The 27,844-nt window shown below is 40.7% G+C and overlaps 1 protein-coding gene across 14 annotated transcripts in view; it reads right to left on the reverse strand.

Moving 5' to 3' along the window:
* The window catches only part of RBFOX1 (RNA binding fox-1 homolog 1), an 815,431-nt gene that overhangs the window by 108,501 nt on the left and 679,086 nt on the right, over window positions 1-27,844 (reverse strand). For 13 of the 14 annotated variants that reach the window (XM_030957849.1, XM_030957841.1, XM_030957844.1 and 10 more), the window contains one exon: window positions 19,095-19,337. In XM_030957849.1, coding sequence (XP_030813709.1) covers window positions 19,095-19,337 — 243 coding nt within the window. Of the gene's footprint in view, window positions 1-19,094; window positions 19,338-23,471; window positions 23,523-27,844 lie in introns of those variants that run through there. The other variant, XM_030957852.1, reaches the window with a different exon arrangement.

The raw sequence follows: 27,844 nt of genomic DNA on the forward strand, positions 1-27,844 counted from the left end.
GAAAGAAAGGGGGAAGAGGCCCTGGTCCATCAGAATGACTGAGCAGCGGGGCTGCTTCCAGGCACTGAGGCTGCTACAGCAAAAAAAATCCTAACAAATAAAATAAACAAAAAAATTCCTGCCCAAAAGTATGACACAGAAAGGCTCATAACCAAATATGCAACTATAAATTGGTAATATATAATATTACCTATATATATAATGTATATATATTGTATATAATATATATAATATATAATGTGTATAATATATATAATATATAATATATATACTATATAATATATAATATATAATATATAATATATAATATATAATATATAATATATAATATATATAATATATAATATATATAATATATAATATACAATATATAATATATAATATTTTTTTTCTGTTACCATCAAAATCCTGTCTTTTGTACTACAAAGCAGCATTTGAAAAGGCAAGTCATGTAACTGCTATATTGGCCTACCAGGGCTTTGTCATTTGGATTTCTAGCTTGACCAATTGCTCCAAAATAAAGCAAACCATCTCAGCATTTGTGAAGAAATATATTCTGTTCAGAGGAATTATGAGGGCTTTTACAAGATGCTTCACTGTGTCGTCTCTCACAGGTTTTTCTGTGCTAATTCTGTCAGCACAGCAAGAGCTCGCAGTGTTCCTTGCAAATTTAAATAAGGTCTTCAACTAAAAATAATCTAAAAATAATCATCTACAGAGATTCCTGAAGATGTATTTGCACAAATCAAAAACTATCAATTTAAACTGTATCTTAATAAGAACAGAAAGTGTAGATTTTCAACACCTCAAAATAATAATAAAAATGTGTCTAAATCAAATATTTTCACTTGAGCATTTTTCTTGTCTAGTTGCCCAAAACTACTGAATGTCTTTCAAACGCAGATGTACTTTTTGAAGAGAAAAAATTGAAAAATAACATACTTCTCTTGTAACCAGAGAGTAGAGAAGGATGAAAGCAGATATCAACAGCCTGCAATGTTTTTTATATTTGATTCCAGATTTTATTAAGTGTTTCAATTTAGCCTGGCCAAAACATGGCACTTCATTGGAAAGAGTGGAACGGACTCCAAAGATTAATGACAGTAAAATTATCCTAATCTGTCATAAGCTCTGATATAACAGTAAGAGGAAGTAATTTGCTTTAGTAAAAAGCAATGAGCACCAAAGCATGAAAATTAACACTCCACAGAGGTAGATATTAAATGAGAAATATTAGCTGCATCAGCACATTGGAGACAATTATAAACTGCAGAGGATTTCTGAGACTGAGAAATACTATATTTACTATGATAAAGTCAATTTTGCCTCTCAGTAAAAGCTCAGTTTGTGATTTTAGTACTGAATTTCTTTCCTCTCAAAGGTAACTTGCATTACTGCTTTCCAAAATTTATATCACTTTTGTTTCCTTTATGCATTATATTGCTTACTTTATCTCATGGAAACTTATTAATACAGAGAAGACAAAAAAATCACTGAGTATTACTTTATTTTATTACTTTTTTTGAGCATCCAGACAACACCTGACATGCTTTGGAGAAATTATATTAGTCAAAAACGGGTTTTTATCAGTTTCAGTCAGTGAGCATTTATGAACAGATGAGATTCTCTTTCTCTCTCTTTTTTTTTTTTTTTACAAAGAGAAATAAATATAAGAAGATAAGTAAACGTACACAGGGAAGATACTTTGGCTTTACATTCTTGTATTACAGAATAAATCCAAGCTGAAGATTTTTATAACCACCAGCATTCATACTGAAAGGTGCTAATGCATCATTATGATCTAGCAGGTTGCTCGCTGTGTTTTACAGCCTTTCACACTACATTAACCTTTTGTACCTCAAGTATTTATGACCTCATAAGTAAGTATTTATCAAACTGAAAGCTCATATACAGCGCTGTATTTTAGCTCTCAGTTTTTAGGAACATTTATAATTTCTCTTTGCCTGCATTTAGAATCACTTGGGTTTGCAGTCGGTGTTTTTAGCAAAGATATTAATGCAAAGTAAAACTGGTTTTCCCACTATCCATGGAAATGACACAAAACTATAAAGTGCCTTAAGTAGGGTCTCATGTCAATGTAAAAAAAAACCAAAAAAACAACTTCTCATGCATATTTTATAGTAAAATAAAATAATAAATTGTTGGAAAAAGCAAATACAGCTGTTTTGCCTCCTGCAATATTCAATAGCGTATCAGAGCCAAACAACCAAAAGTACTCCTGGTACAGAAAATTGTCACAATTACGTAAATAATAGGTGCCTCACCTACATATGCTCTGCATTTAACAAAAAAAAAAAAAAGCAAAACAAAAACAAACAAAGACCCCAAAACAAAAACAAAACAAAAAAAAAAACCACGAAATCTAGCAATTCAGGTATATGCACAGCCCCATTTGAGAAAAAAACCCCACAGCTGACTAATGTATTGAATAAATATTGCATAAATACAGTATTGGTTGCAAATATTCTTCCCAGCAATTCCCTATGAAATCTGAGGTATTGAAACCTACTGTGAGCAAGGCCAAATTGTAACTTTGGACACATGGCTATAAAATTTGGGCTAACAAACATTATGAATTTTTATATCTCTGAGAGAAACAAGGCCTGTCCAAAGCTGCCTTGTCTTTGCTCCCTCTCAGGTGTGTGTGACAGGGTAAGGCAGTACCCTCCTACCCACAGGCACCTGAGCAATGGCAAAAAAAGGAAAAAAAAGGAAAAAGAAAAAAGACATCAAAGGAAACCCATGAGGAAAAATATCATGGAAAGGAAAAAAGGGTCTCAGCTGCTCAGTTACAATCTTCTGCACACTTATGCAGGGATGGTTGAAAGAACAAGTCGTCAGTCTCAGCCACTGAGGGGTTTCTGCCTGCTGGTAATTGTGCTAGACACAGATCACTACTGACCCTGCCTGCTGCAGTTATTGTGGGGGGAAAAAGAAAAAAAAATCCCAAATATAAATAACTTTGCTACAGATGGAACAGATTAAGGAGGTGCTGAAGTGCCCTTCTCCAACCAGAGGCTGCCAGTCTTGCTCCTTGTCCCTGCTGGGATCTCCTGCCACCTTTCCTGCAGCTTTCTCAGGCTGAGCAGTGCAGGCTCTGAGCTCAGCACCCCAGGATCAGCTTCCAGTGCCCCTCTGTCCCAACAATCCCTGCATTTGTGTTTGTGAAGCTTCACACCACACCTGAACACCTCCATAACTGCCACATCTATAGCACAGGGAGCTGGAGCCCTTGCCATGGTCCTGGCAGCTGTCAGTGTGTGGTATCAGCTCATCACACACCCCAGGGTGGGGGGTGAATGAGCAGTAACTTCTGTACAGTACAGAATGAACAGCAACCCTGTCTGCATGGTACATCTGAAAGTTAAACCAAGCTGCACGGTTTTGCCTTTAGAAAAAGGAAAAATATATAAATATATATAAATTTCCTAAGTAACAGAGTATCTTTTTTATTCATACACCTGAAACATTGCATTCACACAAATCAAGCTGTGGCTGTGATCTATTCAAAGCTCAGTGCTCCAAAAGCATCAGTTCAAAATGAAATTCTGCAGTAGCATTCTGTTGTTATGGAGGAAAAAGACCATTTCTCAGTCTAGACACTTGGGCTCAGGACAGCCAGCCTCTGCAATCAATTTTGTCACAGATTTGCCTCTGGCAGGTTATTTAAACTACTTGTACCCTAGTTCCTTCTCAACAAAAGCAGAAAAAACAATAATTATAATTCAGCAAAATCTCACCAAATGGACATAAGGATCAAATAAATCCTTTCATGAGATGCTTGGAGAGGATCATCCTCTAAACTCAACAAGAAAGAATCACACTAGATTAGATCAGCTGCAGCACATTCAGAAATATGTCAGTCTTACAGCCAACTCCCAAACCTAAAGAACTCCTGAATATAATAAAGAAATACCTTCATCATTTGAGGTCACAGACTTGTAAGGTCTCTATCTCAAATTGTTTTGTGCTACCCCATGAGAGTGGTAGGAAATAGAATTCAACTCCCTCAGAGAAGGAATGATCAACTGAAAACACATCAGAAATTTTGGAGAAAACACAGAAGGCTTGCCTTGCATTCACACCCAGATATCCCCTTGTGCCCAGACAAGCTGCTGGTAATAAAAACCCCTCAACCCCTCAGCTGCAGCAGAGCCTATCACACATCCTCCTGCAGCCCCTGGGAGGGCAAAACCACTGCAGGAATTGCCAGCATCAGTCACATCTCTGTGACAATTCCTCAGCCCCAGGAGCCCGTGCAGGGCAGCTCTGAGCCCCTGTGCTCTGCTCCTGCAGCATCAACCTCATCCTGGGCATTCTGTGTATTTCCCACCATCAATACCCCAGAGAGTGGACAGGGCACAGACAAAACCCTGTAGCAAACTTCAAAAAAACCCTTCAAGCCCTCGCAGCACTCAAAGCTCTTTTTCTCATGACAAAATTGGCACTAGGATATTGTTTTCAGCAAGAGAAGGGCATGGTGTAAAGGTATTTCATCAAAGTGAGAGCAACAAATTTATCATCACCTGGGCACAATTCAAATTACCAAAGAGCCCAGCCGCAAAAAAATGTGAATAGATTTTGGCATGAAATATCTGCTCTTGTTGAAAACTGCTGACCAAGTGCCACACCTGCTTCTGCATTTCATCAATAGGGCAAGGTGGCACAAAGCCTCCCCAAATAATTACTTCTTTCAATTGCATCTTAAAGATTTGCTGGTTAAATTCCATTTCTTCACCCAAAAAAAATGTGCTCAAGAACAATCCCTTGTAATGAATGCACAGTTTGTTGGAGGGGTAACAATCTTATCACCAACCAGGTTTTTTCTCTGCCTTTTAGTCCCAGCAGCAACACACACATGAGGGGACACAGCTTTCCAGAACAGTCATTGGTCTGATCCCTGTGTGTGACACAAGAGATCTTACTGTAAATGTCTGAAATAACCCTGTGATGAAGCAAAAAGTCTCCTTTTTCTTACAACAAAGGCAAGGCACCATTTTTCATGGAAGAAAATGGATAGACAGACAAACAGATTGATAACACAAAATTTGAATATTCAGCAATAGAAGGCCCTCCTTTCTTCCCACTGAAGGCAAAAAGCTTTCAAACACAGGGCACAGTAAGTTCAAGCAAAATAAAAAGTATCAGGTTCCTAAATTACAGCTCCTAGCTAGCTGGTTCTAAACTGTAGCTCTAAATGATCAGGGTCTGAAATATGTCAAATCAATAATTCAATTAATTAGAAAGCTACTCAAATGTGGGGCAATACATTATGTTTAGGTTAAGGAAACTGGAGATACTGAGAGGAGCTTCAGCTTCCACCCTTAATAGGCTGTCTGTAGTGATATTAAACAGCTGATGATATTGGAAAGCAATTTTTTATAATGGGTGTCCAGGGCACCCATGGCTGGGAGGGGTGACACATTTCTCAGTCAGAAATGTGAAGCACAAAACGACTGAGTTTTGCTACAGCAAGACTTGCTACACTTGCCTAGTTAGGATTAAAATCCCTGGATCGTCTGGCACAGAGTGAGCAGATGTAACATTTCTGGGCATGCAATAGTCTGTTTAGGAAACTTTGAATAACCCCAGACAAATATCCCATATCCTCGAATTTCCAGGCAGAAAAAATACATGTATTGGGCTAAGGAGGATATGTGGGAGCCTGGGATATAGCAAATTTGTTGTCTTAAAAGTATGTATTTGGAAAAAAACCAACCAAACAAAAAACCCCACAATATTTAAAAAAGAAAAAAAAATTAATAAAATATCAATAAATATTTATTGTTGTTTTGTTAATACTTTATTAATATTTTAAATATTTATTAAAATATTAATAAAATATCTGTGACGAACAGAAATTTAAAAAAAACCCAACCTTACAGTTGTATTGAAATATTGAAAACAGAAGCATCGCTTAATGCACAATAATAGTAAAATGATAAAAAAGGGGCTCTCTCCATTAGAAAGCACCAAACAGGATCAGTGATTCAAATGTTGGTGCCTTTGACTGAACATGTTTTGTCCCTAAAATGCATTAAAATCTTTGGGAAGTTGACTTTGCTGTACATGCAAAAAGAGAAGCAACACAGGAAATGGCTGCAAGTTCCTTTCAAGAGAGAACAGAGAGATAAAAGGGATGGATGTGCCATGCTTTCAACTCAGTGGGGAAAAAAAGAGAAGAGGGAGCCCAGCTCAGAAATGAGAGCAAGTTCTAAAATTGGAAACGCTTGCTGGAGACAGGAAGAAGCCAATAGCAGCGTTTTAGGCTGGTGTGAAAGTGCTTTTATTGCATGTGTGAGCCGTTTCACAAGTACAGCTCCCGCCAGCCTGGATGTGAACTCCAGCAAGCGCAGGATGCAGGAGCCTGCAGGGCTCCTGAGCTGCCCAGCACCTGCACTAAAACACACCCAGAGCTGCCCAGCAACAGGGCTGCCAGAGCCTGCACAAAAACACAGCCAGGGCTGCCCAGAACCTGCACTAAAACACACCCAGAGCTGCCCAGAGCCTGCACTCAAACACACCCAGAGCTGCCCAGAACCTGCACAAAAACACACCCAGAGCTGCCCAGAACCTGCACAAAAAACACAGCCCAAAAGGCTGCACAAAAAACACACCACTGCCACACCTGCACAGAGCTCCACCTGCGCAAAAACACAGCCAGAGCTGCCCAGAACCTGCACAAAAACACACACAGAGCTGCCCAGCACCTGCACAAAAACACACAACACAGAGCTGCCCAGCACCTGCACTCAAACACAGCCAGGGCTGCCCAGAGCCTGCACAAAAACACAGCCAGCCTGCAGCTCCCAGGAGCTCTGTACCCATGGGGCAGGACCTACTCCTAAAGCCAGTCCCAGACCTGTCCCTAAAGCCAATCCCAGAGCTGCCCTAAAGCCAATCCCAGACCTGTCCCTAAAGCCAATCCCAGACCTGTCCCTAAAGCCAATCCCAGACCTGTCCCTAAAGCCAATCCCAGAGCTGCCCTAAAGCCAATCCCAGACCTGTCCCTAAAGCCAATCCCAGAGCTGGCCCTAAAGCCAATCCCAGAGCTGGCCCTAAAGCCAATCCCAGAGCTGGCCCCCTAAAGCCAATCCCTTCAGAAGCAGCTCTGGCCAATTCCTGTGCACACCCACACAGCCCTTGCCAGGCTTATCCCTCCAGTCTAAACTGGGATTTTGTAGCTAAATTCCTGTGTACCACAGTATAGATTTACTGGGATATAATATCACCCACTCATGAGGATCAAACAATGGTCATAGATTAAAAATGACTCAATGTCTACATTGCAAATATGTTGGCTCCTCCAATTACACTAACTGCAATGCATTTTAAGATCAACACTTGAAGGAACTACTGTAAATAGCAAGTTTTTCAATTTGCTCAAAATCTATTTTATCTCATTTTAATTTCTCTTTTACATCTTTTATTTTTCAATACAAGCTAATATTTTTTCCAAAACACTCTGTCAAACCTGGAATACATTCTGTATTTAAAAGGAGGTCAAAAGTGACATTCATGTATAACCAACCAAGCTCCATTATTCCTGCTGCTCCAGCTTGGGATAGTTTTGCCACCTGTCCCTGTCAGATTTTCTGTAAAGAAAAAAAGGAAGCTTATGTATGAGAAGAAGGAAATACAAATATTCAGAGGTGAAACTTGGCATCTGCTTCGCTAAATTTGGCAACATTGTAATTGTAAACTGTGTATGAAAGGAAATGGGGTGGAATATGTCCATGAGAAATCATATTTTTCAGCACAAGCAATATTTCCATATCTCTAAAATCAAAAGAATAAGGACTCTAAGTAAAGAGGCAATAGAATTGCTACATTTTCAAGTAAATGCATAAGTTTAAAGCAAATTTCTCTGGATAAACCTACAAATATTTCCTGTAAGTAAAAATCCAGAAGATTTCTTTTTTAGTATTTTCTAGCTTTAAGCTGAACACTTGCAAATATTTTAAACAAATTGACATTTTATAACCACATTTTTGGCAATAAATCTCTTTCAACAATATCAGCAATAATACCTTTGGTAACATGAACATATAAAAAAAATAAACCACACCCTCATGAAAAGCAAAATCAGTGTCCCAGCATTGTTATGACATGAAAAACAGTGAATTTACATACTTTGAGTTTTTTAGATCTCTCTTTTCTCACATATTATGTTGTCATAACCCATTTTTTTAACTTCAGCTTCCACTGGAGGAGCTTCATCTGCAAACACTAATTAGCACAGGCAGGCTCAGATCTTCCTGGCTAGCTGGGTGATCATGCCTGCAATATGTTGCAGCCTTGGTACACATCTTGTTTTCAAATCAAATATTTAGATACTACCCTGGAACAGCTGGAACTTATGTGAATCCTTATGAAATGAAATAGTTGACATCTTTTGACGTGCTTTTTATAACAGCAACAAAAAAACCCAGAGACACAGAAAAGACTTAATTGTAAGCACACTCTCCTAAAATCAGAAGGCAGTCTGCTGGTTTGCTTTTTTTAAAATCTTTTATAAATCAGAGAATAAAGGAAAAGTATTTGAATTACAATCCAAAGCAAAAACAGCACAGCAAGAGAAACCCTCCATTGCTGCTTTGGAAGGATGAGGAGGCTGGGAGGCAGTAGCAGTTAGCCCAGAGTCTGCAGCCAGTCAGTTTATAAAGATTGAGATGTCCTCAATGGCAATCAACCTGCTCCATGGAGAGAGTTTCATGTATCTCCCCCACCTGGGGTGTTCTCAGACCTGGGGCAGGTGAGGAGCTGCCCCCCCAGGTGAGTTTTTACCCCTCCTTTGGAAGCATTTATGCAGAGCTGTTGCCAGGGCAGGGCAGGAGCACTGGCACACCCTGCTGCATTCACAGGTGGGCGTTAAATGGGCAGCTCAGTTTCTGTTCTGGGGTAAACTCATCATATTTCAGTGGCAGTGACAACTTCCCATGTAAGGAAAAGACCAGAGGCAGTGGCAGCTGCTGCTGTGGGTGAGATTTAAAGAGGTCTCTGCTGGAAAAGCAAATGCAAGAAGCGCCTTTAAGCAAGAATAGCAGAAGACCTAAGGGATCTCTCTTAAAAAGCTGTTGAGAAGTTTTCCTAAATCAAAAAAGGCAGCACAATATGCTGATGCTTCAACACAACTGTGTGGGATATCAGCTGAAAAAGCATCTAGAACCAGCAAGCTGCTGCAATTTAAATATAAAAATACCAGAGAAATCGTGTATGCTTTTCACATCCACTATATATTTCCTTCAGAGATTCAGATATTCTCTCCATGCCACATTAAAATCAGTGGTACCTCCTATAGGGGAGGAGGAAATGAAAGCAAGCTAGTACACAATTTTGGAATGAGCAAAAACTGGGAAGAGACATAAAATGGAGACAAAGCCTACATATTGAAAAACAACATAAATTGAAAACAAAAGAAAAACTATAGAAAAGGAGTAGAGTAAGGAAAATAAGACAATGGAAATGCACACAAAGATTAAAGCAGGCAAGAAGGAAGCAAAAGAAGAGGATGGTTTTCTAATTTTTTTTTAAATTGGCAATTATTTTATATTTCTATATAAAACCCTCCCAACATATCAGGGAGGTCAGTCACAGTCTACCCACGACACTGCGTCACAGTTTTGTAAATAAATTGCCATACACATGTAGGATTAATTGAAGACAGAAAAAAATAGCTTACTCTCTTATCCCTTCTTTTGGAATTTCTAATAAATTAATAAATTATTGCTCATTGAATGTCTAGATCTGTGCAATTTAAAATAACCAACCAATTCTTTCTGCACGTGACAGAAAAACCAAATAGGGTGTGACGTGCATGGGTATTAGCTCAGTCTAATTCTTTTTCCAGCAAAGTCTGAAAAGAAGAGCTTCTAACCCTTCCCTAAATGCATATCTGGTGAAAAAAACCATTTTCCTCTGTCTGCTTCTGCTTGCAATGTCTATCCCAGCCTGTCAAGCCACTGGTAGAGCATGAAGCAGCTTCAGATGGATTCACCTGCTTGTGGGTAAAGCCAAGACAGAGGGATGTGCCTTGTTACTGTCTTTCTAATACTGATGGATAGCAAAGTGAAATGTTTGAATCAAGCCAATCTTTCACACTGACCCTAGAAAGGAACAAATTAAGCAGGGAGAAGTGGTAAGCAAGCCCACACATGAGTAACGTTTAATTAAAGTAATTCTGTGGGTGGCTGGGTGTGTGGGAAAGCTGCAGAGAGAGATGTGTGGGAGAGGAATGGAAACTTGAGAGTATAAACAGGATTAAAAAGAAGTATTTTCAGGGTTGGGGGGGTTAAAAACCCACTAAGCCTTCCTTAGCTGAGACCCACGTGTAGTCATGCAGGAGAGTAAGTTTAGCTCTAGGCACAGACTGGCACATGAACAGAAATTCAGCCTCATGATTTAGGGGAGAAGAGAGGAACCCTCTCTGCATGATCTTCACAGCTTTTAGCTGCAAAATTGGTCAGTCCTGCAGCTACCTGTGCTACCCCACCACTCTGACGTCTCTAGTGCAGAGGCAGCTTCCTGCAAGCAAGGGTAAGGATTTTCTGGATAACCAAGAAGTTTCAAACATGTTCTCATTCCAAGCAATACACAATTTTACACTGCAGTTACAAAAAATTGGTGAATGGAGGAATCAACAACTTCTGATAAAGTTGCAAGCCATTAACAGTCAATTATGTCAATTACGAGGGAATGGAAAACATCATTGGTCTTAGCTAACCTAACACAGCCACTCATGCATGTAGTGAAAATGAGCTAATTTTCACCAAAAAAAATCCCCTCAAAAGGATCAATTTTAATTACCATGGTGTAACGTGGAGCAAAGATGCAGAAGGTCAAACATAAAAGAAGTTGAACTTGGCTATTTCATCACACCAAGGTCCCCTTTGAAATTTATGCTCAGTGTATTCAGCAAAATGTGCAAAAATGGTTTTTCTCTATGCATACAAACCCAAAGCATAGCCAAAGCATTTGCATGCCATGGATACTTAGGTTGCACAGAGAGAAGAAAAAGTCAATAATGTAACACGGAAAATAATTGGTATGGAGGAGTGAAGAGCCCAAGAGACAATACAAAGTACAAGAAAACTTAAAAAACCAATATTAGCCCGGATCTTTCAGGGACAAGCAGGAAGAAAATCCTAAATTGTTTAATTGGTCAATTAAACTTGACAGATTAGAAATTAATTGGTAATGCTTTCTAGAAGAAAGTTTTCAAGTTGCAGTATTATGACTATCTCAGGTGGATAATGTGATTGAAAGACCTCTGCAATGTTTTGTGCTTGAAATCTGCCTTAAAACTGTCTGGAATTACCTGCTGAAGTGAGCTAAAAACTGTTAGGGTGCCCTATGAAGAACGTTCAGAAGGGTAATCAATGACATTCAGCTAATTTATTTGAGCAAACATGACTAAAGATGACAGAGCATAATTGCTCTCTTTATCCTTGTTGGTGGTTTGTTTGGTTTTTTTTCGTTTTGTGAAGGAGCTTCAGCTTTAACATTCCACCAAGTTCAAGCATGCAAAAATGAGGAAAGTAAAAAAATCACAATATCTATAGAACTCCACAAAAGCAGAACAATATTTTTTCTGTCTTCTATTTCAACATCATATTTCCAAACTTTTCTTGCCGTGAGAATCAAAAGGTGAAAGCAGCTGAGGTGATACCTGAATGGCAAAGATCAGGCGCTGAGATGTCAGAAGAGCCCCTGTGCAGTCAGCTGGCAGGCTAAGGCTGCTGTCCTCACACCACATACCCACTCACAGCATCACAAAACCCAAGTTCACTCAGCAACACAGGAAAAAGAGGGCGGTGATTTATCCTCTTCCCAGCCAAAACAACAAAATACAAACAGGCACTCCATAAACAGCATCACAGGAGCAGTGTCAGGTTCTGTGTATCCTGGAGGAGAATCTATTTTGGAGCTGGCAGTGCCAGCAGAGGGGCTGAGGTGAGCAGTGTGTTCCTGCTACTCCTCAGCACAAGCAAAGGAGCACAGGAGGGGCAGAGCTGGCACACAGGGCTCTCAGCAAGGAAGCCTCTTAGAGCAATAATGCCTATGATCTCAAGTCATTACTGCGCCTCACGGCCCCAGCACAGCATTATGTTCTCTATTTGGGATGTCAGTTTTGATCTCCTCACTGTGGAGCAGGAGCTGGACTGGGTTCCTTGCTTCTGCAGCTCTGAAGCACTCAGGGTCTCAAAATAAGCTCCTTGAAATATTTCCTTCAAGGAGCAGTTGGGACCAGATATAATAGGTAGTATAAATGAAATAGCACACCATGCTGGTAGAATAGCCTGCAGCAGCAGGGTATGATTTAGATGAATAAACACTGCTGTAAGAGTTGTCAAAGCATTAGCTATCAGCTATCTAGCATACTGGTGGCAAACATCTAGAGACAAAAATACGGCATTGAAATAGAATAAAAACTGGGTCATTGATACCAGTTGGCAAAAAAAAGTGTCCATGGGGTAATGTTGAGACAGTGTTCACTGGGGTCCGAGGAAGAGGGAAGAGATGAGGATCTGACTCCATGGTTCAGAAGGCTGATTTATTATTTTGTGATATATATTATATTAAAACTATATTAAAAGAATAGAAGAAAGGATTTCATCAGAAAGCTGGCTAAGAATAGAAAAGAAGGCATTAATAACAAAGGCTTGTGGCTTGGATTCTCCATCTGAGCCAGCTGACTGTGATTGGCCATTAATTAGAAACAAGCACATGAGACCAATCACAGATGCACCTGTTGCATTCCACAGCAGCAGATAATCATTGTTTCCATTTTGTTCCTGAGGCCTCTCAGCTTCTCAGGAGGAAAAATCCTAAGGAAAGGATTTTTCATAAAAGATGCCTGTGACAGAATGTGGCTTGCAAGACGGCCACTTGGTGGTGAAGACTCCAGTTCCTTTGCAGGGGGAGCACAATGCCATCCTTTAGAGAAGGAATTGGTGTGGTTTTCTGCCCTGGAACTGCCAATTAAGAGAGAGGAAGTGAGCCACTCCTTCCCAAGCCACAGGAGACAGCTCCAGGTACCCTATGGAAACCTCTCAGGGAGGGGCAGAACACTGAGAGGCAGGGCTGAGCTCAGCAGCACCGAGAAGGTCCCAACCTTGGCAGCTTGGACTCCAGGCAAGCTCAGCTCAGGGCTCCCATGAGCCAGCACAGCACAGAGAACTCGGGTTTGAACATTTCTGCGAGAGCAGCTGAGGCACACCTGGACACCAAGGGGGATACAGAGCACTGTTTAATGTGGAATAGAACTGCATGAAGCAGCTAATGCAGCCCTCACCCCCAGGAGATGGAGAGGTCATGTATGGAATAGTAGGAGAGAAAGAGAAGATGAACCAAGGCAGGGAAAAAAACCAAAAAACAAACAAACAAGAACCAAAACAAAAAAACCAAAACAAAAAACCCACCCCCCAAAAAACCCCAAACAAACAAACAAAAAACCAACCAAACAAACAAAAAAACAAACCCAAGAACAAACACACAAAAAACCAAAACAAAAAAAACCCACAAAACCGGGCTAGGGAACCGCTTACACTAATAACTTCCATAAAGGACAAAGCAGGAAAAAGAGCTAGTAAAAACCAGAAACATGCTGCAGAAAACTGTAGTAATAATCTACTCACCTGCAGGTTTAGACAACACACTTAAGCACTTTAAATGCTTCCTACTCCCAGCTTTCTCACCAAATTAATAAGTACAACACAGTAATTGGTACGCTAAATCCCCTAAAATATCAGCAAAGGTTGTACATATCTCACTTCTCCAAAACAACAAAGTTCAACATGGCAAATAATTTTGCCGTCCACAGCATCATTAAGCCTTAGCCAATCCTCAAATGAAGAGATGGACTCTGCAACATGACTAAAAAAGGCACAAACCTGGACAAATTAATGCCAAGAAAACATCAAATTTGCAGGCCATTACATCCCAAAGAACATAAAAAACATCTCAAGGTAAACAGGGCAGATGGAAAAACAGACATAATATCCTATAAATCAATTATTTCCATACAGAAATACCAGTTCAGAGGAATTTTGGTAGTAACCAAGCTAAAATTTAGTTCTAACAGTGAAGTTGGAGGGAAAATTCCTTATCATCTCCCCAGGCCAGAGACAACCCACACCTCAGCAGTGCATACCTTCTACAGGGCTGGAACAGCCCTGCATCCCCTAGTGCCATGCTGGCTGCTGATCCTCAACGCTTCAGACATGGATGGATCACTCCTGCAAGTAAACTGCCTTTTCCCTCAAGATGTCCCATCCAAACACACAACTTCCCACACAACCTTTCAGCCTTCGAAGCTTGGTGAAGGCTCAGCCCAAAACAGAAGGACTGCACAATGATCTCAGGTTTTATAGAAAAGTAGAATTAAGTTTAAAGCAGCACATTTTTTATATACACACATAAGCCACAGAGCATTACTGCAACCTCAGCTCTTACCACACCATGATAGTCACTTCCATTATTAGTGTAACACACTTAGAACAAGAAAGAAACTACTAGAGAAACATTTACTTTACTATTACTTGCTCCCTTAGACATGTCCATCTAATGACCTTTTTATTTACAGACACATCTCCTGCTGTCGTCAACAGAAGTTGTGCAGGAAAGCCACAGGCAAAAACTGAACAAGTTTTTCTCAGAATTATTTATGTACAATACAATTGCATCTGTATATGTACACAGGTAAAAGCTGATTTCATAAAATGATTGTCTTACTTAAAAATACTTTAATACATATAACTATTTAATGTAGCACTCCAAACCACTCTACAAAATCATCAGACATCTCACTTTCAGCATAACTTTGTGACATACTTTTCATAGATCCAACCTTCTAGGAAGAAGCCATTTACTATTTCTGTTAATGCCTTAAAACATGCTTGATGCTATGCAACTCCAAAAGTCTACCAGCACTTAAATAACCCACTGCTCATTGATTACTGATTTTGCACTCAGATGCACTTCCTCCTTACTCAAAGTTAACAAACATATGGATCCAAAACGATGAAACAGAGATGCTAAGAGAAGACTCAAAGTAACTTTTGACAGTATTTTATTACCTACCAATAATTTCATATTATTTCAGCTAAATCACCCTGTCTTTAATCATTTACTACCCTTTCACTCTGTCCCTCTTCTCCTGTTTCTCAGCACCACAGTGAGAGTTAGCAATCCCTGCTCATGCAATCTGAGCACCTCTTGTTCCAGCAGTTACCCTGACAGAATACTGTGTTACTCTATTTTATCTAAACAGATTAAAACTGGTCACTGGGAAAGACACTTTCTACAAGTACAAGAGTGTGTCCAAGAGTACGTGAAGTACTTCTGAACATGAATTGCAAGAGCACTCTGCACAAAATTGCAAACCTGCAATAAAACTCATTATTGGAATTTTGTTCAGTTTGTGGAAAATGGAGATCCTGGCAGTGGCTCCAGCTGGGCCAGGATCACACCTTGGGCTGCAGTTGAGGATTCAAGAGGAGTTGCATAGAATGAATTTATTTTTATTTTTCTCTTTACTGAGTGTTGTCATCCTATTGCAGGGGTTCCATTCTGTTGTCTCATTATCACAAAAGTTCCATACCTTCTTGGTGTTTCTCACGGGCACCTCCTCAGAGCACTAACTCTCTCCTCTTCCCAAAGCAGCCAACTGACTCCAGTTCCCTTCTCACCCAGCCACCCCACTCTTCTATAGCACTCTTCTTCTCATTGCTTACAGCTGTGGCCTGTTTAAATCAGGCCTGTTCCTAATCTTTGATAATTGACCCAGCTGCAACTCCTTAGGGGTAAGATTACTTTCTACACTATCTTTAGTTTCTTGTATTCTATCCCCCTACAACTGGGGTTTAGGCGGCACTAGACCCAGTGTGAGCTCCAGCTTCAGTGCATGATTCTTTCAGACAAGAAGAAAGAACCTGGGACACTCAGAAACAGCCTGGGATGTATCTCACCTCAGCATGGATTATTGGTCCTTCATGGAAGAGATCATTAAGTCACTTCTGGTAGTAATTCTACAGTTTAGACAATTGCCCTACAGTTTTTTAGATTTACATTGCAAAATTTTAAGATTTATTTTTAATGCTATATCCAGCTTCAAATATACCTAAATCTGTGAGTGAGAAAATTCAGAAGCTGGTCTTGCCTCCAACAGCTTGTCCTTAATCACAACAGCATTCTTTTGTGAATGATTGGCCAGTTCATTATTGTTCTTTCAAATGCACGTCATAAACAGCTTGCTGAAATGAAACTAAATAAAACCATTGGGACCTACCAAACAAATGCCACTATGTCCCCACACCAATTCCACCTAAAACTCCTCAACTGGAAATCAACTATTCTCAAAGCTAGCAGAAATTAGAAAAAAACATATTTTTTCTCCTCTGACAATAAAGACCACATGTAGGTACAATGTTGACACAGTGCTGTTGAAGCTCTCTTTCATAATAAAAACTTATATTATTAAACCTACAGAGTAAACAGCTGGACCCTCATAATATTACAAAGTCCATGTTAAATCTGCCTGGGATCCATCTACATATATCTATTTATAAAGTCTCCACAGTTTGCCAAGAGCAATGGCTAATGACAGCCAGCATAACAGATTTTAAACTTAGGCACCTGTAATTAAACTGTGCAAGCAATATTTGTCTGTACATTTGTAAACCTGACTGGTGCACAATGTGTTAAATGTCAGTGCAGATCCATAGATGAGCACACTTAGAAACTTGCCTTTTCATTGCACTGCTCTTGAGGGAGAGCATCCACAGCTTTCAATATAGCATTACAATTTGGAAAAAAAAATATCTTGTTAAAAACCAAACCATACTAAAACTTTCTCAAGCAGACTCTAAAGTTAAAAGGAAAGAAATCGAATTCTTTATAAACAGCATGAGAGCTACTTCAAAATGTTCCGTCCATTCCTCTATAAGAAAGGAAACCAGAATGCAAGGAAAGGATCCACAATAAAGAGAGCAAATAACTATACCATATTCCCTGACTATAACAGGCTAGTGGAATTGAAGTGTTATCCTGCAGAGAATGGAAATTCACTCCAAGGGGAAACAGAAGGGAAAAGGTGTCTGACAGGTATACAAGTTGGATACTAGGAAGGCAAAAAGCAAGTGAGAGCAGATAGCAAAGGACACAAAACCAAATAACAATAAAGCCTATTTGCATATCAGAAGCAGGGAATCATTGGATTTGCTAGAGCTGGGATTGAATAGAGCACTTGAAGAAGATAAGGGCATTGCAGACAATCCAAACTATGTCTTTTCACCAGCCTTTGCTATGGAAAATGTTGGGAAAACACATCCCTGACTTCTCTGATAAAGTGAGTGACATTTCTTCAAACTGAAAAATCAAAACGGGGTGAGGAAACACAATCAATTGAAAGCAATAAATGATGAGGGATGAGCTCCTGTCCCACTCCCATCGACGGGTCTTTTACCATTGATTTTAGCACTGTCAGGATTTCACTTCAGGACTGAACAGAAACAGTTTCAAAACATGAAAAGGCTGAGCTGGCCATCACAGGGGATTGTTCAAGTTGCAGCAGTGGTTACAAAAACCAAGCAAAATCAGAGAACAGAAAAGAACAAAAAAGGTACAGTAGGAAATTCCATCTTTTTAGTCAATATCCAATCTCTTCTGGAGTATATATTCAGCTTAGGATTCCTGCTCTAAACCAATGACAGTGGTATTTGACAAAAGTTAGACAACAATCAAAAATGATTATGGAAGCAAGTTTTAAAAGCTGGAAAGAACCAGGAATTTAACTTAGCAAAGAGATGGATAAGAGGAAACACAGTAGAGCTGCAAAGAATGCTATGAGATACCAGCAAATAGGATGCTCTTCAATTTAAACTTTCTCTCAGTACTGGAGAAAAGAGAAACTCAGGGCAATAAAAAGTTACCAAGTTAAAAATACATAAAAAAACCCCAAAACAACCCATTTTACTGCATAAACCACAAAAATATGTAATTAATTCACAAGGATTTCTCTGTTATAATAGCAAGGAATATTCTTTGGTGTCTTTGCTATTGCTTTTCTTTCTTGCACAACCCACACAAAGAAATTAGTGGCATGGCAATAAACATAAATCTGCAGAGCTCATTTAAGAGAATGTGCTTTCCTCTTCTTCTTGCCCTAATGCATGAAACCTTTTAGGCTGGATGTGAGCCAGGAAGGAAGGGGAGGTAAGCTGAGGCAAGGATGAGGGCAGCCAAGCCAGGAGGTGTTTCCAGCACTGCCTGTTCTGTGCCCCATCCTGCACATGTAACACCAGGGGCTGGTTGATGGCTCAGAAACCTGCCAGCTCCTGGCACTGGATATATTGGGTCCCACTCTAGAATTAAGACAGAAACACTAAACTATCAGTGTGTGAAATTTGTGACTTAAATTACAAGGTAGAGCCATCCAAGGAGCCTCTTGCATAATTCATGACACTTCAGAACTTCACATATAAATCAAATAGACGGAAAGTCTATCATTTCTGCTCTGTTTAGCACAGATCCACACACAACTTGGGTAATGGCTGCACAAACAAGCTCTCTAGAAAATACAATATTGCAGACATGCTCTTCACAATACTAATTCACACAGTAAATTTTGTACAGGATCATTCAAGTAATACTTTTATTAAAACTGTTTGTATTGAAAACACAGAGGTCATAAAAATAATCAAATTAGTCTGGTTAGGGTTTTTTAGTTGCTTTCTTTGGCCCTGCAAATGAATGCCTACAAACACTCATGTGCAATGTTTTTCCATATTGGACTTAATTAAAATTTATGCTGTGATTCATGGGCTGGCTATTAATCATTTTGTCTAACACCATTGAAAACGAAACTCCAGGTTCTACAAAGCTCCAACACTTACTAAGAAGCTCCAAAACCAGTGAAAACACATTCTCCAGGTTCAACAGCAAACCCTGACAGACTTTCAACCTTAACACGATGCCTAAGCCGGACGCAAATGAAGCGTGCCAAGGAAAAAGAACGTTATTGATAAACACACACAAAACACAGAGTTTTAGAAAGAGCAGTAACCTTGACTTACTGTGGCTGTGCCGGAGACAGTTTGTGCATTTGTGTCAGCTGCACTCTGTTCAGAGTGTGTCTGGGCAGGAGGGTACATGTTTAACGTGTGCTCTGGAACAGTGCTTTGGCCTGTGTAGTCTGGAGCTGGATGCGGATGTGGGGCTGTGTATTCTGCAGGGATACCGTTCTGAGGTGGAGCAAACTGGGCTGAGGCATAAGGCTGTGCCATTGTGTCAGGAGGTGCTGTAGCTTCCTGATTACCCTGTGGAAATCAAAGGGAAAAAATAATAATAATAATAAAAAAAGGAAGAAACGTGGTGTGAGATAAAATAAGCGAAGGTCCTGCACCCATAACGCAGAGAGCATCCTGGCCTCAAAAGGGCACAGTGGCTGCTTCTTGAGGAGGATACTTCTTATCTGCATTAAATGCATTCTGCTAACCCTATTAAATATTATTATAATTAGACAAACAAATCTACTGCTCGCTGGATAATTGTAGACTGGTCTTTAGGCAGGAAAGGTCAGTGAAATCTGCCTGCGCTAATGGTGCCTCAACTCAGACAAGGACGAGGGACAAAGCCAGTCCATTCCAAAGGTTCCTGAGCACAACTGCCAGCACAGAGCTGGGGTAAGCTCAGCCCCCAGCTGTGATCCCTCTGACTGACCATTTACAGAACACAATATAGGTTGTGCACAATTTGGATGCATACTGTTAACAAACACTAAAAACACTTATGTGCAATAATACCCTGAGATATTCAGAATACTTTGAGATACCTTTCACTGAGCCATGCCACAAATGCAAAATAGTAATGAGATCCAGTCAAAATATTAAGTATTTGAATCTACAAGTGCATCAGTTCAAAGCCTTAAATAACATTAAATAATAATTCTATGTCAAGAGAAATAGATTTAAGAACTTTAAAGGTTTTACATTTGAAGACAGCAGTATCTAATTTCCATATCACAATTAGCCTATAGCATTCATAACACTAGCCTCATGCCTTTATAGAGAGATCCATATTTCCATTTGATATAATAAAGAATAGCCAAGCCTGTTAATTCATCAATTATAAAACTTCTGACTAAATGTTTTCCCCACACAAAAAAAGCAATAATTCTAGAACAGGAAATGTACACTACAATCTTTCTGAACCTATATAAAAAATGTCCAGAATGAGATTTTGCCTGAGACAGAGGCCATTAGTGCAGGGACTACCCCAATCTCAGATAAACTAATTTAAAATAAAATTATCCCACTAATAAGCAAGAAAAATTAAAACCCACAGTCAAAATTTAATTACTAATTTCCAACTACTCCATCATTCTCCCACCAATGCATGTATAAGCACCTGCCCAAGACTATTGCAGGGATTTTATTCCTACTCATCACTCCTTGATTTCCCAATTGAAAATAGGGTGGATGAATAAAAGACATTCTTCTGCACTTTGTACTTAAGGGCATTTACAGCCAATTTCAGCTAATTCAGACATCAGCTCTCTGACCTGAACTCATCCTAAACTCAAGAGCTTTTAAGAATTCACACAGGAGTTAAGTCTTGGTACTTGACAGGTTAAAACAGAAAACCGAATTTTCCTTTGTAAGAGGCACTCTATGTGTCTGAAAAAATTAGAACTATATTAGCAATCAAACCCTCTCTAATTTTAATCCCATCTTTGCTGATGGTTTAATGTATGGCATTGAGCAAGTGGTTTCCATTGTTCCATTTATCCATCTTTAGGAAATCAGTGTCATTTACTGACTTCATAGGGTTAAGTCACTAAGATTTGTTTGTATATCTCCAGTTTAGCAAGGTTAATGCTGTACTGAAACTGGTCCTGTTGAATTTCTGTGGAGGTTAAAACCCCTTGTAAATGTGTAGTTTTACCCTCTAATATTAAAATAGTCAAGCTCCTTTCTTATTTCTTTTACCTAATATTTTCACTATTAAAAAAAAAAATTTAAATCCAGATGAAGCAAAACCCAGGAATGACTGGATTACACCAGAGACATTCATTAAATGTTAAAGAAGTACTTTTAAAACTTGTGTGGGAGGCAGCCAACCTTAAATTTTTTAATCAGCTGTTTCAGGAGGGACTTGAGCAAGGGGTAAGAAGGAACAAAAGCAAACCCAGATTCTGCCTCTATAAGCATTTTCACTGTGCTGGTTTTGAAGCACAGGAGCTGGTTAGTGCTGGTCCTTAAGCTATTCCTTCCTGTCAGATGCTGAACACGACACCAGAGCCAGCAGCTGTTAAAAAAGAGCAGCAATGGCATCAGAGGGACCAAGGGGTGATGTCCAGGTGCTTTCATCTAAAGGGTTTTGTGCCACCTCCAGCCCTAAACCAGATGTTGCCGAGACCCCCACTGTTTCTCATTAACCTTGACAGCAGTTCCATGAGGACCCTAATTAATATTCAAAGCATCCACACCTAGTGCTAATTACAGCTCATATTTAATTAAGAGGGTTGAACTTTTCCATTATTTTTACCGGCAACTCCAAACTTTTTAGATTTATCACAAAATGGCAAATTGTGCAGGCAATTTCAGAACCTCCACAATGCTGAGACTTCTACCTCTTTCATTAGACTTGTTCAGCTGAGGTCTGGCTCATTTATTAATAAATAAGACCTCATTAATAAGTAAACAACAAAGGGTCAGGGATTTTTTTTTTACTAACTTGTACATATTCAGAGATTTACAGCCTTGCCATTGAAGAAACCAACCCCACTATGCTTACAGCAGAAAACTGACCAACAAGATTATTAGTGCAGGCTCTGCAGGTTCATTTAGTTGTTGGAAGACAGGGGACTTGAAAGAAATTCAACTTGCACATGCTACTGCAGGCCCTAAGTTTAAAATGATAGTGACAATAAATCTGAAATGTTCATCCCTTAAAATAAGTGACTACTGAAGCCTTTCCTAACTTTTAAAATTAGAGTGAATTTATTTTTCATAATTAATTCAACAGACAAGGTATTACAATGTAATATAAAACATGTGTGCTTAAACAAGTTCTTTACTATTTACTTGGCTAATAATAGCCAAAGCCAATTGTTCAAAATACTAATTCCTGTCAAGAACAATGAAGTGTCAGCTATCACACATTTGTGCCTACATGTGGTTGATGGAAACCCCAGACTACACATGAGATACACTTGAATAGATTTTTAAGGAGCCAAAAATTCTTTAAGCAGAATCGCCTAAAATGTTCCTTTATCATGCTCTTTAAAATACAGTGAACTGAAATGAATAAAAGAAATAATAATTTCTAATGCATTAAGTTGAAAATATTAAATAACTCTAAAAGCAAGAGAAACTATTGACCCTAAATTAGCCTATGAACTCAGGTATTAGGGTAATTTCAAAGCTGTGTAGGACAGTACACAGGCATGGCTTAACCCCACCCAGGCAGGAGAGACTGAACAGAAGTTTCCCTTTAGACTCAGTTCCAAGTATCTTTAAGATTAAATGACCCCTTAATGCTCACTTTGTGCATGGTTTTTTTAAAAAAGTGGTTGTTGGCAAGAGCAAGGAGAACAAAGGATGGCAGACAGTCAGGCTCTGCTAAATGTTCTGGCCCGAGTCTTAATGAAAACCACATTTCAACTGAAAAATATGCTTTACGTGGCAGTGTATAAAATCAAATTTATTGCTTTCTGGTTAAACGTTGAACTCTAAAGAACCAAAAATAAAGGATTCTGACAATGTAGGTAAGTGAAGGTTCTCCTATTTCATCCATATTATCCCATTTGAAGAAAAGCTTAGAATTTAAACTGCTCCTACTATCTCAGATGACTTTTCAGCATCTCCTCCTCTGAAAAGATTTCGTAATTAAGAAACGTATAAAAAGTGTCAAAACATAACAAGGCAAGCATGTTATGTTTGTACACAAAGAAGAGAGCACAGAAAACATTTCTTAGGCAGTGTTTCTTTTTCTTAAAAGCACATTTGCAGCATAAAAATGTATTCAATGAAAACCTTTCTGCTTGCCTGCGTTTTGAAGTCGAACTCACAGTTTATTGTTTGTTTTGCTCTATTTTCCGTTTGGTGCATTTTGTTTCTTTGGCAAGAGATATTTCACATTTAGAGAAAGCCTCCTGTACTGTAGTTAAATGAGCCAAACTGCATCGTATCCTTAGGGGACAGAAACAAAGGAGAAAAAAATGCAACATTTCTCTGCAAACCTGCTGGTTCTAAGGGCTCTGTTACATCTACCAAAAACATGATTCCCCATAGCTTGCCCTCCTTCAGATTTAAGCATCAAAACACGGCTTAGAAGCCTTGCATGCAGTGGTGCAGCTGCCTAAAAGAACAGCCCTGGCTTGACTAAAAACCAAGAGTTTCAAGTGAAAATAAAAGTGAAAATAAAAGTGAAAATAACAGTGCAAATACCTGCTGTACCATGGTGCTGCCTCTATTCTCCGTAAACTTAGCAGCTGCTCTGCTCCCAGGCCATGCAGCATCGGCCCAAGAGGAGCATCAGTGCTGGCTGGGGGCGTGTGAGCAGTGCAGGGGTGAGGGAGCTGGGGGTGCTCAGGGAGGGGGAGCCCATGCAGGGCTCTCCGACACCCCAGTGCTCCCAAACCCGACCCAGTGGGGCCTCGCCCTTCTCCCCACATCCCAGTGCTCCCAAACCCCTGACCCAGATGGGGCTCTCTCCCCTTCTCCCCCACATCCCAGTGCTCCCAAACCCTGATCCAGATGGGGCTCTCTCTCCTCTCCCCCCACATCCCAGTGCTCCCAAACCCTGATCCAGATGGGGCTCTCTCTCCTCTCTCCCCACATCCCAGTGCTCCCAAACCCTGATCCAGATGGGGCTCTCTGCCCTTCTCCCCACATCCCAGTGTCCCAAACCCTGATCCAGACGGGGCTCTCTCCTCCCTCCCCACATCCCAGTGCTCCCAAACCCTGATCCATTTTGGTTTTTTTTTTTTTTTTCCCACATCCCAGTGCTCCCAAACCCTGACCCAGATGGGGCTCTCTGCCCTTCTCCCCATCCCAGATGACCCAAGGGGGCTCTCTTTCCCCCACATCCCAGTGCTCCCAAACCTACCCAGATGGGGCTCTCTGCCCTCCCACATCCCATGCCCCAAACCCGTCAGATGTCCGTCCCAAACCCTGATCCAGATGGGGCTCTCTGCCCTTCTCCCCACATCCCAGTGCTCCCAAACCCTGATCCAGATGGGGCTCTCTGCCCTTCTCCCCACATCCCAGTGCTCCCAAACCCTGATCCAGATGGGGCTCTCTCTCCTCTCTCCCCACATCCCAGTGCTCCCAAACCCTGATCCAGATGGGGCTCTCTCTCCTCTCTCCCCACATCCCAGTGCTCCCAAACCCTGACCCAGATGGGGCTCTCTGCCCTTCTCCCCACATCCCAGTGCTCCCAAACCCTGACCCAGATGGGGCTCTCTCTTTCCCCACATCCCAGTGCTCCCAAACCCTACCCAGATGGGGCTCTCTCCACATCCCAGTGCTCCCAAACCCTGATCCAGATGGGGCTCTCTTTCCCCCACATCCCAGTGCTCCCAAACCCTGATCCAGATGGGGCTCTCCTCCATCCGACAGGCTCTCCTCTCTCCCCACATCCCAGTGCTCCCAAACCCTGATCCAGACGGGGCTCTCTGCCCTTCTCCCCACATCCCAGTGCTCCCAAACCCTGATCCAGACGGGGCTCTCTGCCCTCCCTCCTGACATCCCCGTGTTCCCAAACCCTGACCCAGACGGGGCTCCTGCAGCGGGGCGCGCCCCATCTATCACAGCAGGCCACTCCTCTGGCTCCTGCTACTGCTGGTGGAGTGCACCACTGAGCAGATGATTGCACAGAGAAGGAGGAAAAAACCACAGCTTGTCTGCATTAATAGCTGTTTAAAAAACATTGGAAGTGCTACTGTGGAAGTTGCCGGAAGCTGGAGGTTTTTGTTTTAAAATTAACACGGCTGTATTCAGAGACCCAAAACACCCTGAACTTCCAGGGCTCTGGATTTGTGATAGCTCCAATGTCCCGTTACACACGTGCATTTCCATGGGATTAATTCCTCCTCCATGTGGCAGAGTTAATACCAATAAGGTTCTGATTTTAAAATTGCTAAACGCCACAAGCAAACCCTCGATACTGAACTAGCCTGGTTTAGATTAAATCTACTTTATCCTTCCATTAAAATGAAATATTGTTTCCTTTTTTGTTTCATTTCGTGACATCCCTCTCACTTAGCAGGGGAAATATTTCAGAAGTGCTACCAAGGTTTAGTTCTGTGAGGCACTTTCATCAACCTAATGCTTCACTGTTAAAGGAACTTTCCTAGATGCTCCAGAGATAGCTTCAAAATTATTGAACTTCTATCTAAAGAAATAAAGAAAAAATAAAAAAAAAAAAAAAAACCATTCAGCCCCAAAGAACACACATTTATTGCCACTCTGCTGCAGACTGCCTACAGACATCAGGGTTCAGAAGCAGGGCAGACATGTAACACTGGAATTATTCTAACAAACCTTCCAATTCAAAGGGGTGGGCAGAGCAACAAACAGTCATCAATTCATCATTAAACTTATATTCCAACTGAAATATATTGGAATTCTTTAAAGTGGCAGTGTAATTCTTCCAGGTTTGTTGCTGGCACTGCCCAATTAATGATAATAAAAGCAGCCACTTCAGATTTTTCAGAAGGAATCAGACATCCAACCACACCGAACTGATAATCACAACTGACTGACTCTGAGAGCTTTCTCTGTTGTAGCTTAATTATCTGATCAGGCCACTTGACTCGCATCATTTGCTTCTGCAATCACACAAAATGAGTGCCCAAGCCACCTCTCTTTTTTGGAAGGTTCAGGGCAAAGCCAAAATCAGCTTTCAAAAGTAAGAATGATAATGCAGAATAACTTTTTTCAGAGAGCATAGGGGGAAAAGATAACAATAAGTAAGCAAAAGAGAATTTCTTTGCTACCTTAGCAGCAAAGTACCATTTTGTTTCTCCCATTGCAGAGGAACATTTACTTTTGGTCTCCTTTACACATAAAATACTGTATTCCAATAAAAGGCTGTGCTCTTGCTACTGCTGCGTGTGTGTTTGATAGTGCCATGTTCACTCTGTGTTAGTGCCTGAGGTATGGAAAAGAATTCCAGCAACTGAAACCTCCTGACAGCCTGCAAAGGACACTTACTTATATTTCCCTGAAAGCAGCAAACCACTTGCCAAAACTTAGCCTGAATTCACATAATGCTATGGACACACCACTACACATGGAGAAATCCTTCCCTCTAACACCTTCCCAACACCTTCACTCCTTCCAGGTGCTGAAGCTTTCCACTGCCTTTCTGATGCTGTCCTTTATTGCCAGAGCTTTCCTTATCCTACATGGCAAATCTTTATCCTGCTATTTCCAGTGGCCCAAGTGCACATGACTCTGCCACACTAATTTGTTTTGCTTCCACATTAACATCTAAATCTTTCTCTTAAAGTTTTCTGCCTCTCCCTCACTTTCTCCAACTCTGACTCTTTAAGGTCTTCCCAACTGCAGCTCTACCTTGCATTCCACCAACCAATAATTCCCTTGGAAACAATTTTTACATCACATTTGAAAAACAAGTCTCCAAAATGGCTTTAAGAGCCAGACAGCAAGACACTCTGAAGAAATCTGGTATCTCTACAACGAGAATTGATTCTCACAACTTCCTAAAAGAAGTCTTAAGATAAGACTTAAGATAAAAGGATCTTGTCATTATCCAGAAGTCGGTAGAGGGAACTCCACCTCATTTGTGTTATGCCTTTACTAGAGCATACTGAGGATGATGCAGCATCCTTGTACCCAAATAGAAGGGAAAGAGGGCAAAAAAAAGAGTTGAGTTATTAATATAAAAGGTGCATGAAAAGCCATCTGGAATATAGAATTTTAAAGGGGGTAGCAGTGAACATTTAAAAGTTTAACTCAGCTATGATTTCCAGCCCTTGGGCATCAAGACCAGGTCCAAAACTGTTGAACTGATCTTCACAAAAGACATATGTGAAGTGTCAGAATGCAAATTCCCACCGGAGAGCAAACAAGGAGCAGTTATGGGGCTCTGCAGAAGCTACAGGAGTGGGCTGACAAGAACTTGGCCAAGTCCTGCTCTTGGGACAGGATAATCCCTCACACTGGCCCAGGCCCTGCCTGCCTGGCCAAAGAGCAGCTCTGCAGCAGAGGATGAGTCCTGGTGTTGCTCTGATTTTTTAAGATTTTCTAGGCCTTCTGATGTTGACACTCTTGTAGCAAACTTTCTCACACACTTTCTGTAAAGAACTCATTGTTTTGCATTCTTTTGTGGAGGAGGAGAAATTTGATGGACTGTTGCTTTGTCCAGCGTCATTGGAGAGGTGGCACTGTCACCTTCCAATCCACTGTCACTTTTGGAAATCTATAAATATTGGAGTCAGAAAATAAACTTCCTTTTTTCTTCTTCACCTTGAGAGCAGTGCTGTGTGTGCTTGTGTGCTTTTGTGTCCTACAGTGACATCCTGGTGAGCAGAGCTGGGTCCAAAGCAGTGCTCTGCCTCCCAGGCAGCCCATGTGAACTGCTCTGCAGGCTGCACTAGCAAAGGGTGGTCAGGGAGGTGAGCAAAGGGATCCTTCCTCCCTGCACAGCACTCGGAGAGCATCTGGAACACCAGTCTGGAGTGCCTCAGGACAGGAGACATGCTAGGGAGTTCAGTGGTGGCTTGCCAGGGCTGCTGCAGGGCTGGAGCACATGGCAGAGGCTGAGGCAGCTGGTTCAGCATCGCCTGCAGAAG

Source organism: Camarhynchus parvulus, chromosome 14 (assembly GCF_901933205.1).
Source record: "Camarhynchus parvulus chromosome 14, STF_HiC, whole genome shotgun sequence".
NCBI lineage: Eukaryota > Metazoa > Chordata > Aves > Passeriformes > Thraupidae > Camarhynchus > Camarhynchus parvulus.